Source organism: Pelophylax lessonae (assembly GCF_965119305.1).
Source record: "Pelophylax lessonae genome assembly, chromosome: 9".
Lineage (NCBI taxonomy): Eukaryota > Metazoa > Chordata > Amphibia > Anura > Ranidae > Pelophylax > Pelophylax lessonae.
In genome coordinates, this window is record NC_138776.1 from 264,874,457 (window position 1) to 264,888,656 (window position 14,200).

Genomic DNA, 14,200 nt, shown 5'->3' on the forward strand with positions numbered 1-14,200 from the left:
ACATGACGTTATATTGAGGAATGGAGATGGACCTTTCATATGGTGTACTGTATCTCCTCCTCATTTGTTGGGAACATGGCGTTATATTGAGGAATGGAGATGGACCTTTCATATGGTGTATACAGTATCTCCTCCTCATTTGTTGGGAACATGACGTTATATTGGGGAATGGAGATGGACCTTTCATATGGTGTACAGTATCTCCACCTCATTTGTTGGGAACATGATGTTATATTGAGGAATGGAGATGGACCTTTCATATGGTGTACAGTATCTCTACCTCATTTGTTGGGAACATGATGTTATATTGAGGAATGGAGATGGACCTTTCATATGGTGTACAGTATCTCCTCCTCATTTTTTTGTAATAATGACGTTATATTGAGGAATGGAGATGGACCTTTCATATGGTGTACAGTATCTCCTCCTCATTTGTTGGGAACATGACGTTATATTGAGGAATGGAGATGGACCTTTCATATGGTGTACAGTATCTCCTCCTCATTGGTTGGGAACATGACGTTATATTGAGGAATGGAGATGGACCTTTCATATGGTGTACAGTATCTCCTCCTCATTTGTTGGGAACATGATGTTATATTGAGGAATGGAGATGGACCTTTCATATGGTGTACAGTATCTCCTCCTCATTTGTTGGGAACATGGCGTTATATTGAGGAATGGAGATGGACCTTTCATATGGTGTACAGTATCTCCTCCTCATTTGTTGGGAACATGATGTTATATTGAGGAATAGAGATGGACCTTTCATATGGTGTACAGTATCTCCTCCTCATTTGTTGGAAACACGACATTACATTAGGAAATGGAAATGTACCTTTCATATGATCTACAATATCTCCACATCCTTTGGTGAGAACATTACGTTCTAATGAGAAATACAGATGGACCTCTTATATGGAATGCAGTGTTCCCACCACAGTTGTTAGTATCATAAGGTTGTGTGGAAGAACGGAGGAGAACCTTTCATATGGTGCATAGTAGCGATGAGGTTCAAATTTAGGACAATGCATGCATTGCTTTAAAATCTAGTCCTTCATGGTTTATAAAATAAGCAAACCAAGTGGCGAGATTTGCCTGTTCGCCTGCCTTCTGGCTCTGCTCATTCAATAGGTGGCGATATTCCTACTGCCATTAAATGACAACTTTACGCTGGGCAGGCCATAAGCATCATTGGTTTCTAGGACACTAAGATGGTATACAATATCCCCACCTCATTTTTGGATCACGATGTGAGGAATGACATGGACCTTTTACTAAAATAGCAAACAATTGTAAAAATTATGCAGAAAATACAAAAAAATTAATAAAATGGACAAAATGAGCAAACCAACCATGGCACAGTGTACGAACATTGATGTCTTCATAATTGAAAGGAATGGAGGTGGACCTTCCTTCAAGCTCTTTGTTGGAAATATCACATTATACTGAAGAATGAAAATTGACATTTGTCAGGTTGGTCCACAGCAAGCGTCTGCTTCCAGTTAAACTGCCATTTGGTAAGTCAGCACTGGGGTTTCGAATGGCTTCGAATTATTGACACATTTGTGGTTCTAAACTTTAAAACTTTAAAAGTAAAATGTAATAAGTTTCTGCTAATTACTCACTTGAGCTGGTATACGGAGAAGGTTCCTCCTCTTTACTGGGATTCATAACCTCATCCTTCATACACTGCTGATCACCCATCACATACGTCTCTTCTTCTTCCACCTTCACCTCAGCTTTTATATCAATGAATTTCTCATCCTAAAACCAAAAAAAGGAACATTCACAAAACACGAGCACTAATACCCAGAGACTTCAGAGATGATTATCTCATACAGTTTGGAATAATTTTTTAGTCGTAGATTTTCTAACTCCATCTACCTGATGATGGTGAGGGATGGTGTGACCTTCCTGTGTGGAATCCCAGGAATACAGAGGACGGGGACATCTCTCTGGTGGGTTCCCATTACTGGATCCATCTGTAGGAAACACACACACTGACTGAATACATTGTTTCTATGTGTTTATCAGATGATGGGGGATCTAGGTGGAGCCTCCGTACTGCTCTCTCCTTTACAATAAAGTCTCCTCTTACCCGGTGATGTGAGGGGCGGCTGATTCTCCATCATGACGTCCTTGTAGAGATCCTTGTGTCCTTCTGAAGATGGATCATGGGATTGGCAGCTCTTTTTCAACTGCTTAGATGAACTCTTCACTACTTCATTAATCCTGTGTAGAATTAAATTATCACTAAGTACATTCCCAGAATCCTCCCCACCTACCTGGTCAGGTTTAATACCCTCTAACTGTGTCTGTCTGCCCCATGTTTGCACTATTTTATGTCGATTAAAGTATGCTGCCAGCAGAAATGTCTTTGCATTTTGAGTAGATTCGGGACTGGCCAGAGAAGGATTATTTTGATGCAGTTGGCCAGTTTGAAAATGTACTGCAAGAATGCCAAAATTACCAAAATATAGAAATATTTAAAAGTGTATAGTATAGTGTGCAGAGCATTCATCTAGAATTTTTTGTAATATCCTTTCATTCACTTTACAATGGTTCTTATCTATGTGGTCACATGATCTATGGGATCTATAAACCAGAGGAATGGACTGTTGGATAAATGGTTCCATGTTTAGAATGTATCTTGTCTTTAAACCAGAGGCTCTGGATGGACAGTTGGATAAATGGTTCTATATTTGGGATGTATCCGGTCTATAAACCAGAGGCTCTGGATGGGCAGTTGGATAAATGGCTCTATATTTAGGATGTATCCGGTCTATAAACCAGAGGCTCTGGATGGGCAGTTGGATAAATGGCTATATATTTAGGATGTATCTGGTCTATAAACCAGAGGCTCTGGATGGACAGTTGGATAAATGGTTCTATATTTAGGATGTATCTGGTCTATAAACCAGAGGCTCTGGATGGACAGTTGGATAAATGGTTCTATATTTAGGATGTATCCGGTCTATAAACCAGAGGCTCTGGATGGGCAGTTGGATAAATGGCTATATATTTAGGATGTATCTGGTCTATAAACCAGAGGCTCTGGATGGACAGTTGGATAAATGGTTCTATATTTAGGATGTATCCGGTCTATAAACCAGAGGCTCTGGATGGACAGTTGGATAAATGGTTCTATATTTAGGATTTATCTGGTCTATAAACCAGAGGCTCTGGATGGACAGTTGGATAAATGGTTCTATATTTAGGATGTATCGGGACACATATTATAAAATAACTCCAATATACAGTATGTGATATGTGTGTAGTAGTGGATGGTGGAGATAAAAGACGTCACAGTGACTATGGAGGAAGAGGATGGACATGACGGGGGGGGGGGGTTACTGGGTGTAAATAGAAAATAAGATCTTATTACCTCCTCTGTGTAATCCAGCGATGTCTCCTATTTACCTTGTTCTTCTATCACTCATAACTTCCTATGTTTAACGCCTTGTCTTTTTCTTACATCACTTCCTTTTCCTATTTTACATCACTTCCTGTCTGAGCGTTCCACGCTCATTAAGTGTTATTGCCATCTAGTGGTGATTTTAATAACTGCATCCTACAATATGTTTTAAGAGATGGAGATGGACCTTTCATATGGTGTACAGTATCTCCTCCTCATTTGTTGGGAACATGACGTTATATTGAGGAATGGAGATGGATCTTTCATATGGTGTACAGCATCTCTTCCTTATTTGTTGGGAACATGACGTTATATTGAGGAATGAAGATGGACCTTTCATATGGTGTACAGTATCTCCACCTAATTTTTTGAGAACATGCCGCTATATTGAGGAATGGAGATTTACCTTTTATATGGTGTACAGTATCTTCTCCTCATGTGTTGGGAACATGACTTTATATTATGGAAAGTAGATGGACCTTTCATATGGTGTACAGTATCTCCTCCTAACTTGTTGGGAACATGACAATATATTGTGGAATATAGATGGATCTGGCCCTTGGGACACTATTTCTCCTACTGATACAAGATACTATTCTGACACCAACAATGGGGCACTATTCCTCTCCCTAATACCAAATGTGGCGATGTTTACTTCCACTGATGCCAGGAAATTTTCCACTCCCACTGGCCACAGTACGGCTCCTCTAAGGTTTTCAAGACAATCAACCGTTCCTTTGCTTAGAAAGTTTGGAGACCCCTGGTGTACAGTAACTTCACCTCATTTTTGGGGAATATGACGTCGCAATGAAGAATAGAGATAGACCTTTCATATAGTGTACAGTATTTCCACCATATTTGTTGGGAACATGACATTATATTGAGGAATGGAGATGGACCTTTCATATGCTGTTCAGTATCTCCGCCTCATTAGTTGGCAACATGACTTTATATTGAAGAATGGAGATTAACCTTTCATATGGTCACCTCTCCAACCAGAAGCTGAGAAAGATGGTAGGATGAGGGTTAGACAAGGTAGTACGGGGGGCATTCCTTTTGTTAGACACCTGGACTTTATCCCAGTAGGCCAGGCCACAAGTCTGACTTTTGTGTAACTCTGTTTGTGAAATGTTATCAGGCTATTTTGTCACCGCCTGGGAGTGTCCGAATGTACAGAATCTTGTTTGTGATTATCATGAATTATTTAGTAAAGGAAAAAAAAATGTTTTCATACGTCTGGACATTGCATTATTCTTGACTAACTTTCCATGGAATTTTCCTGTCTACTTCATAAATATGGGGTCCCTAGCAGGAGATGTAGAGACCGATATGCCATAGGATACTGGTCAAGCCAGGTTGGGCTGCCTTTAGAAAGATCTAAATGGGAAAGAACTAGCAGAGAGCCATCCCAAGGGTGGAACCCTGAAGGCCCAATGGTAAAGGATTCCTGCAAGCCACTGGGCACCATCCACTGCTGAGCTTGAGAGGGTTTAAAACTGTATACAAGGTTCCCCACTACATAACATCACAAATCCCCCAACACCCCTTCCAGCACAAATCCTCCCCTTTTAAAACAATGCCCCCAATTATCTTTTTATGTTATAAATTCTCCCCAGAATCCAACCTCCCAGCACAAAAAACACTGAAACGAGAGGCAGTAGTAGGGGAGGACCTAAACACCCTCCCAGCAGCCAGCAACAGGTGAAAACTGATTAATGGAATCTGCTGGCTGCTGGAAGACACCCGCTGGTAGACACAGGAACTACAACCTTCCACTCTGGGAAGCACAGCGCCACCAGCAGGTCCTGACACCCTGCCTTGTGGTCCATTCTTCCTTTAGGTTACATTGATTATTTCACACACCGATTATACCTCACATCAAATCCAGACAACGCAAAAAACTAAAATGAAAAACAACAGATTGATAGAGTTTTGATATTTATAAATGTGAAACTACAGAATGGAAAACAAAGTAAACATTGAAATACAACATATGAGTCTCAATTGAAAAATCTTTATTACAAGTAGAAGGATCGTTATTTTAGCCATGTGACTGGAATTTTCAAATCCCATTGGACTTTTTTATTCATATTTTAAAAATGTATTACTAGTAAAATAACAAAGCATGCTCAATGCTGATAGAGAATAGCGCCTACCGGGCATGCACGGTACCACAGTAGTACGCCACCATCTTTATTTTTTTGGTCCTCTACGATTACTGCCCGCATTGTGATGGAAAAACCAAGTCACACATGTCCTCGCATTTTGTTCAGATGTTTCTTGTTGAACTTTGCAGGTTAATTTTAGATGTACACTACTTTAAATACACATAACTCCGCCCACTTACAACGTTCACACATGTAGAGGATTATTTTGGAGATGTAATATGGATGTGAAGCTGGAACTACGGGGGGAAACGTGAGCGCCATGGTGCTGCCTGTATTTCTCTTTCATTAGATTTATAAGACTGATAATATTTTCAATACACAATGGACTCATTTCTTTATTATCCAACGCAGAGGATATCACAGTAATTGGAAGGTTCATCCCACCATTTGGAGCCTCCAAGAAACAGAAGAGGCCAACAGAAGATTCAGCCTGACAAGCTCCACCTATAAATGAAACATGATTGTTGCCTGGATGTACCCCATTATATAATCATTTTTTTTGCCCCAGGTGTTCTATGGACTGAACACTTCCACCCAATAAAAGCCATCGTACATTTGTCAAACGCGTCAGAAGATGTCTTCTCTCTGATTAGACTTGAACATTTACCGCACTCTGAAGGTTGTTAGGATGCTCTGAGCTGTGTACTATCATGTGTTTAAGAAGTGAGTGTTTTATCTTGGATAATGATTAACGAGTGCCTCTCGGCCATACTTACTGATAAAGTGCAACTTTTTGAAAAGGTTTGGAAACCCGTGGATTGCGTATCTGGAGGGGGACAGTTGTAGGCCACCTCCTTGAGCCTACATTGAGCGTGTTGGTACCATCAGATACTTGGCTGCATATGCTCTACTTATATTCGACCTGAAGTCATTTTCCTCATTCAGCAATCTCAAACTTTTTCTCAATATTTCTCTTCTCTTCGTTTCTTTCTCTCTTTCTCTCGGTTGGTCTTTCCCAACCCAACGTCTTTGATGTTCCCTTAGTGGTTTCACCACATTTTAAAGACTACACACGAGAAAAAGCCTTAGAGTTTATGGGTTGGGGATAATAGGGGACTTAATTGCATTGTTTACCCAACTCACGTATGTACCTTCAGAGCTACTGATGGTATTCAGTTATATGATTGATTTTGTTCATTTGCCACATTGTCTGAACAATATTGCTCATTTGTTTTTTATTATTATTATACAGGATTTATATAGCGCCAACAGTTTGCGCAGCGCTTTACAATGTGAGGGAAGACAATACAGTTACAGTACAATTCAATACAGGAGGAATTGGAGGGCCCTGCTCGTTAGAGCTTACAATCTAGAAGGGAGGGTCAAGTGAAACAAAAGGCAATAACTGTGGGGGGATGGGCTGATGGAGAAAATGGAGGTATAGTTGTTAGGTGTGGGTAGGATAGGCTTCTCTGAAGAGGAAGGTTTCAAAAATCGTCTAAAAGCTAATAGAGTAGGAGATAATCGGACAGATAAGGGTAAGGAGTTCCATAGGATTGGAGAGGCTCTGGTAAAGTCCTGGAGGCGAACATGGGAGGAGGTGACGAGGGAGCTAAAGAGCAGGAGGTTTTGAGAGCGATTAGGTTTGTATTTCGAGACTAGACTAGTGATGTAGCTGGGGGCTAAGCTGTGGATGGCTTTGTAGGCTGTTGTTAGTATTTTGAATTCATTGGGTGAGCGGAAGCCAGTGGAAGGCTTGACAGAGAGGAGCGACGGACACTGAGCGATTGGTAAGGTGGATGAGTCTGGCAGCAGCATTCATGATGGATTGAAGGGAGGAGGAGCCTGTGTAGAGTTAAGCCAATGAGAAGGGAATTGCAGTAGTCGAGGCGCGAGATGACCAGGAAGTGAACTAGGAGCTTTGTGTCATTGGTTAGAAAGGGGCGTATTTTGGAGATGTTGCGGAGGTTGAGGCGGCCAGATTTGGACAGCGATTGGATGTGGGGCTTGAAGGAGAGTTCAGAGTCCAGGACAACACCTAAGACCTTGGCATGTGGGGATGGGCTGATGGTAATGCCATCGATATTGACAGAGAGATCAGGGGAAGGGGCACGTGGTGGAGGAAAAATTATAAGCTCGGTTTTGGAGGGATTGAGTTTGAGGAAGTGGTGAGACATCCATACCGATATATCTGATAGTAAATTAGTGATGCGTGAGGAGACTGAGGGAGAGAGCTGAGGGGTGGATAAATAGATTTGGGTGTCGTCAGCTTAGAGATGGTATTTTATGTTGAAAAATTTCAATAAAAAACATTGAGTGTTTTGGTGAAACATTTCCCACACTTCCCATACTGTAAATAGGGAAGATCACCTCGGTGAGTTTTGTGGTGAGTAAGGTTTCCTTTCCGAGTGAAACATGAAAAGGAACGCCCACATGAGGTGACATATCTGTTGTATAACAAGGACTTCTTTTTGGGTGAAACATTTCCTGCACTCGGAATGTGAAAAAGGAAGCTGACATGAGTGACATTTCGGATGTATAACAATTTCTCCTTTTCTAGCAAAAGGTTTCCCGCACGCTGAACATGAAGAAGAACACTCACCTAAGACTTTTGTGGTGAGTTTCTTTGTTAACCACTTGCCGACCGCCGTCAGTACATGTACTGCCGCGGTCAGCCCCGTGCAGGCAAAGTGACGTATGGGTACGTCACTCGCCTGCGAGCCAATAGGGGGCGAGCACGCAATGCCGGAGGTGCGCTCCCGCCCCCGCTCGTTCACGGCCATCCCCGCGCGAGTGACCGGCGGCTCCGATGTCCGCCGATCACCCACGATCTCCCGCTGGAGAGGGAGAAAGGCAGACGGCTGATGTTAACAAAGCCGCCTGTCATTCTCCCTGGTGAAACTGCAGAGATCATACGATCCTGCTATGTAGGATCGTATGTGTCTGTGGTTACATCAAAAGCCACGCCCCTTTACAGTTATAAGCACGCCCCTAGGGACACACTTAACCCCTTGCTCTCTAATAAAGTTAACCCCTTCCCTGCCAGTGTCATTTTTACAGTAACAGTGCATATGTATAGCACTGATTACTGTAGTAATGTCACTGGTACCCCCCAAAAGTGTAAAAAATGTCAGTCAGGGGTCCGATCTGTCCGCCGCAATGTCGCAGTCCCGCAAAAAAAATCGCAGATCGCCGCCATTACTAGTTGAAAAAAAAAACAATAAAAATGACAGAAATCTTTCCCGTAGTTAGTAAACGCAATAACTTTTGCGCAAACCAATCAAAATACGCTTATTGCGATTTTTTTCACCACAAATATGTAGCGGAAAACAAATTGGCCTAAAATGTTAAAAAATTTTGATTTTTACATTTTTTGGGGGGGGGAATTTCATATAAAAAAAAATGTGAAAAATTTTTATTTTTTCAGAATTGTCGCCCTTTTTCTGTTTATAGCGCAAAAAGTAGAAATCGCACAGGTGATCAAATACCACCAAAAGAAAGCTCTGTTTGTGGGGAAAAAAGGACATCAATTTCATTTAGGTACAGCGTCGCACGACCGCGCAATTGTCAGTTAAAGGCACACAGTGCAGAATCGCAAAATAGGCCCTGGTCTTTGAGCAGCCAAATTATCCGGGGCTTAAGTGGTTAACAAGGGCTTTTTTTTTGTTCAAACTTTTCCGCACGTTGAACATGAATAAGGATGCTCACCTGAGTGACTTTTCTGGTGAGTAACAAGTTCTCCTTTCCTGGCAAAAGATTTCCCGCACTCTAAAGATGAATCAGGACACTCACCTGAGGGAATCTTCTGGTGTATAAGGAGGGGTTCTTTCTTGGAAAAATATTTTCCAGACTTTGAACAGAAATATGGACGGTCAGCAGCATCCTTTTTTTTGGTGTCTGCGAAGGTTTGTCTGGTCACAATACCTTTTTCCGCACTTCGAACAGGAAAAAGGACGCTCCCCCGTATGAACTCTCTGGTGTTTAAGAAGGTATCCTTGGTCTGAAAAACATTTTCCGCACTCTACACAGGAGAAGGGACGCTCGCCCGTATGAATTCTCTGGTGTGTACGAAGGTTTCCTTTACTAGAAAGAGATTTACCGCACTCTGAACAGGTAAAGAGACGCTCACCCGTGTGAGTTCTCTGGTGTTTACGAAGGGTTCCTTTTTCAGAAAAACATTTTCCGCACTCTAAACAGCAAAAGGGACGCTCACCCGTGTGAATCCTTTGGTGTATAACAAGGTTTTCTTTCTTAGAAAAAACTTTTCCACACTCAGGACAGGAAAAGGGATTCTCACCATGAATGCTCCGGTGATCACGAAAGGTTCCTTGGTTAGAAAAACATTTTCCGCAGTCTGAACAGGAAAAGCGACGGTTACCGGAATGAATGATCTCGTGTTTACGAAGGCATCCTTTATCGGAAAAACATTTTCCGCATTCTGAACAGGAAAAGGGACGCTCTCCCGTGTGCATTCTCTGGTGTGTAAGAAGGCTGTGTTTCTCAATAAAGCATTTTCCGCACTCTGAACAGGAAAAGGGACGTTCACCTGAGTGACTTCTCTGGTGTTTAAGAAGTCTTTGTTTCTTAGGGAAACATTTTCCGCACTCCGAACATGAATAAGGACGCTCAGCCTTGTGAGATTTCAGGTGGTTAGCAAGTGCGGTTTTTCTAGTAAATGATTTCCCGCACACTAAACATGGCAGTGAGCTCCCTCCGATGTGAGCTCCCTTCCGGCTTGAAGAAGATTTCTGGGATTTGGATGGATCTGTTGATCTGTCAGCATTGTGAGAACCTAGATGGACATCTGAAGTCATAGTATGGGATTTATCAGAAGGTTCCTCAGGATTAGAAGGATCCATTGATCTTAGATGGACATCTGAAGTCATGGTATGGGCTTTATCAGAAGAAGCTTCAGGATGAGAACGATTCAATGGTTTTACCAACCAGTAAAAAGTTACTTTTGTAGGAGATTGTGTAATGTCTCCATCTTCTGCAGTGCAACCTGGAGATGTAGTAAGACGACTCTCACATGTATTGGTGTTCGAACAATACTGTCCATCTATTGGAAGGAAGGTTTTAAATATGTTAAGTTTGCTTTTATACTCCTTGTATTCATAAGTCATATATATATAAATATGTATATCAGTTCAGCATTCTAAAGTTTACAGTACGCCCAAACCATACTAGGCACCCATACTGGTGACACAAATCTTTCATATGGTGTACAGTATCTCCTCCTCATTTGTTGGGAACATGACGTTATATTGAGGAATGGAGATGGACCTTTCATATGGTGTACAGTATCTCCTCCTCATTTGTTGGGAACATGACGTTATATTGAGGAATGGAGATGGACCTTTCATATGGAGTACAGTATCTCCTCCTCATTTGTTGGGAACATGACGTTATATTGAGGAATGGAGATGGACCTTTCATATGGAGTACAGTATCTCCTCCTCATTTGTTGGGAACATGACGTTATATTGAGGAATGGAGATGGACCTTTCATATGGTGTACAGTATCTCCTCCTCATTTGTTGGGAACATGACGTTATATTGGAGAATGGAGATGGACCTTTCATATGGTGTACAGTATCTCCTCCTCATTTGTTGGGAACATGACGTTATATTGGAGAATGGAGATGGACCTTTCATATGGTGTACAGTATCTCCACCTCAATTGTTGGGAACATGACGTTATATTGAGGAATGGAGATGGACCTTTCATATGGTGTACAGTATCTCCTCCTCATTTGTTGGGAACATGACGTTATATTGAGGAATGGAGGTGGACCTTTCATATGGTGTACAGGATCTCCTCCTCATTAGTTGGGAACATGACAATACATTAAGGAATGGAGATTGACCTTTTTATATGGTTTGCAGCAGCCCTCAAATTTTCCATTCGCTGCTCGCATTTTGCGAGTGGAAAACGATTGAGGGCGAGTGTGGGGCTGCCTCGGGAGCTGTTCTACCAGCGACTGCTCAGGGGAAGAGAGGGGAGAGGAAGAGGGAAGCCAGCCGGATAATCATAGAATGGAGATTGCCCCACCGTAACAGCTTTCTTTTGAATTGCCGGGCGCTCACCATCACACACAGTCCCGCCTCCTGGCCTGACTCCTTTGATAGACAGAGCACCGGTCCAATGCCGGGGCGTGTGATGTCTATCATAGGAGCTGATCCAAGAGGCAGGACTGTGCGTGATGGTGAGCACCCGGCAATTCAAATGAAAGCTGTTACAGCAGGGAGATCCCGGCTATGTGATTATCTGACCGGCTTTCCTCTTCTCTCCTCTCTCTTCCCCTGCACTGGTCAGGCTGCATTGACTGGCACAGATGAGACTGCATTGAGGGGCACAGATGAGGCTGCATTGATGGGCACAGGTGAGGTTGCATTGATGGGCACACATTAGGCTGCATCTATGGGCACAAGTAAGGCTGCATTAATGGGCACAGGTCAGGCGACATTGATGGGCACTGATCAGGCTGCATTGATGGGCACTGATGAGGTTGCTATATTGGACACTGGGGAGGCTGCATTCATGGGCATTGGTGAGGCTGCATACATGAGCACTGGTGAGGGGACATTGACGGCCACTGATGAGACTGCACTGATCAATATCCTCACCTCATTTTTGCATCAAGATGTGAGGAATGATATGGAGGTTTTTTATGAAATAGGAAACAATTGTAAAACGAATTCAGAAAACCAAAACATTAAATAAAATGGACAGAATAAGGAAACCACCCATGGCACACCGAGTGATAGTGTGGAACATTGATGTCTTGGTTATTGTAAGGAACGGAGGTGGACCTTCCTTCAGACTCTTTCTTCGAAATATCACATTATACTGAAGAATGGAAATGGACCTTTATCCTGTTGGTACAGTAGTAAGTGCTTGCTTTCAGATAAACTACCTGGGGATCTTGGTAAGTCAGTACTGGGGTGGTATTCAAGACGGATTGCTTGGGCTTATAGAGACAATTGTGACCTTAAACTGTAAAAGTAAAATGTGATCAATTTCTACTCATTACTCACTTGAGCTGATATACAGAGAAGGATCCTCCTCTTTATTGGAATTCATAATCTCATCCTCCTTCATACTCTGCTGATCACCCATCACATACGTCTCTTCTTCCTTCTTCACCTCCATTTTTATAGCAATCGGTTCTTTACCCTAAAACCACAAAATGATAAAAATGGCTACACTCAACCATAAGCACAAATATCGGGAGACCTCGGAGATGATTGTCTCACACAGTTTGGAATAATTTTTAAGTCATAGATTCTCCACTCCACCTACCTGATGATGGTGAGGGATGGTGTGACCTTCCTGTGTAGAATTCCGGGAATACAGAGGACGGGGACATCTCTCTGGTGGGTTCCCATTACTGGATCCATCTGTAGGAAACACACACACTGACTGAATACATTGTTTCTATGTGTTTATCAGATGATGGTGGATCTAGGTGGATCCTCCGTACTGCTCTCTCCTTTACAATAAAGTCTCCTCTTACCCGGTGATGTGAGGGGCGGCTTATTCTCCATCATGATGTCCTTGTAGAGATCCTTGTGTCTTTCTCAAGATGGATAATAGGATCAGCATCTGTTCTTCAACTGCCCAGATGTCCTTTTCACTACTTAATTTATCCTGTGCACAATCAAATTATCACTAGGCACATTTCCAAAATCTTCCTCACCTATCCAGCCAGACCTGTTTTATTAATAGAGAAAAGAGTGATGTCATGTGACCTCCCGGAATCCTCCTCACCTACCTAGTCAGGTTTAATACCCTTCAGCTGTGTTTGCCTCATTTGAACACTATATTAAAGTATTCTGTGAGCACATATGTATTTCTATTTTGAGTAGAGTTGGGACTGGCCAGAGAGGGATTACTTTGATGCAGTTAATCGGTTTGAACACATTGCAAGAATTTCAAAATTCCCGAAATATAGAAATATGTTAGAGTGTAAAGCAGTGTGCAGATCATTCATCTAGAATTTCCATAATATCCTTTCATGCACTTAAAAATGGTCCCCACATATATTTTTCTATGTGGGTATGAGATATGGGTAAATGGTTCTATATTTAGGATGTATCCGGTCTATAAACCAGAGGCTCTGGATGGACAGTTGGATAAATGGTTCTATATTTAGGATGTATCGGGTCTATAAACCATAGGCTCTGGATGGACAGTTGGGTAAATGGTTCTACATTTAGGATGTATCCGGTCTATAAACAAGAGGCTCTGGATGGACAGTTGGATAAATGGTTCTATATTTAGGATGTATCCGGTCTATAAACCATAGGCTCTGGATGGACAGTTGGGTAAATGGTTCTTTATTTAGGATGTATCTGGTCTATAAACCAGAGGCTCTGGATGGACAGTTGGGTAAATGGTTCTTTATTTAGGATGTATCCGGTCTATAAACCAGAGGCTCTGGATGGACAGTTGGATAAATGCTCTATATTTAGGATGTGTCTGGTCAATAAACCAGAGGCTCTGGATGGACAGTTGGATAAATGGTTCTATATTTAGGATGTATCCGGTCTATATACCAGAGGCTCTGGATGGACAGTTGGGTAAATGGTTCTATATTTAGGATGTATGTGGTCTATAAACCAGAAGCTCTGGATGGACAGTTGGATAAATGGTTCTATATTTAGGATGTAT

The 14,200-nt window shown here is 42.1% G+C and overlaps 2 protein-coding genes across 2 annotated transcripts in view; both read right to left on the reverse strand.

Moving 5' to 3' along the window:
- Positions 1-14,200, reverse strand: part of LOC309564442 (uncharacterized protein) — a gene marked incomplete at its 3' end in the record, with an annotated part of 317,628 nt that overhangs the window by 180,628 nt on the left and 122,800 nt on the right.
- Positions 9,194-14,200, reverse strand: part of LOC309563922 (uncharacterized protein) — a gene marked incomplete at both ends in the record, with an annotated part of 51,860 nt that continues 46,853 nt past the window's right edge. Inside the window, 3 exon segments of the mRNA XM_082268554.1 lie at positions 9,194-9,415; positions 9,417-10,585; positions 12,565-12,613. Coding sequence (XP_082124680.1) covers positions 9,194-9,415; positions 9,417-10,585; positions 12,565-12,613 — 1,440 coding nt within the window.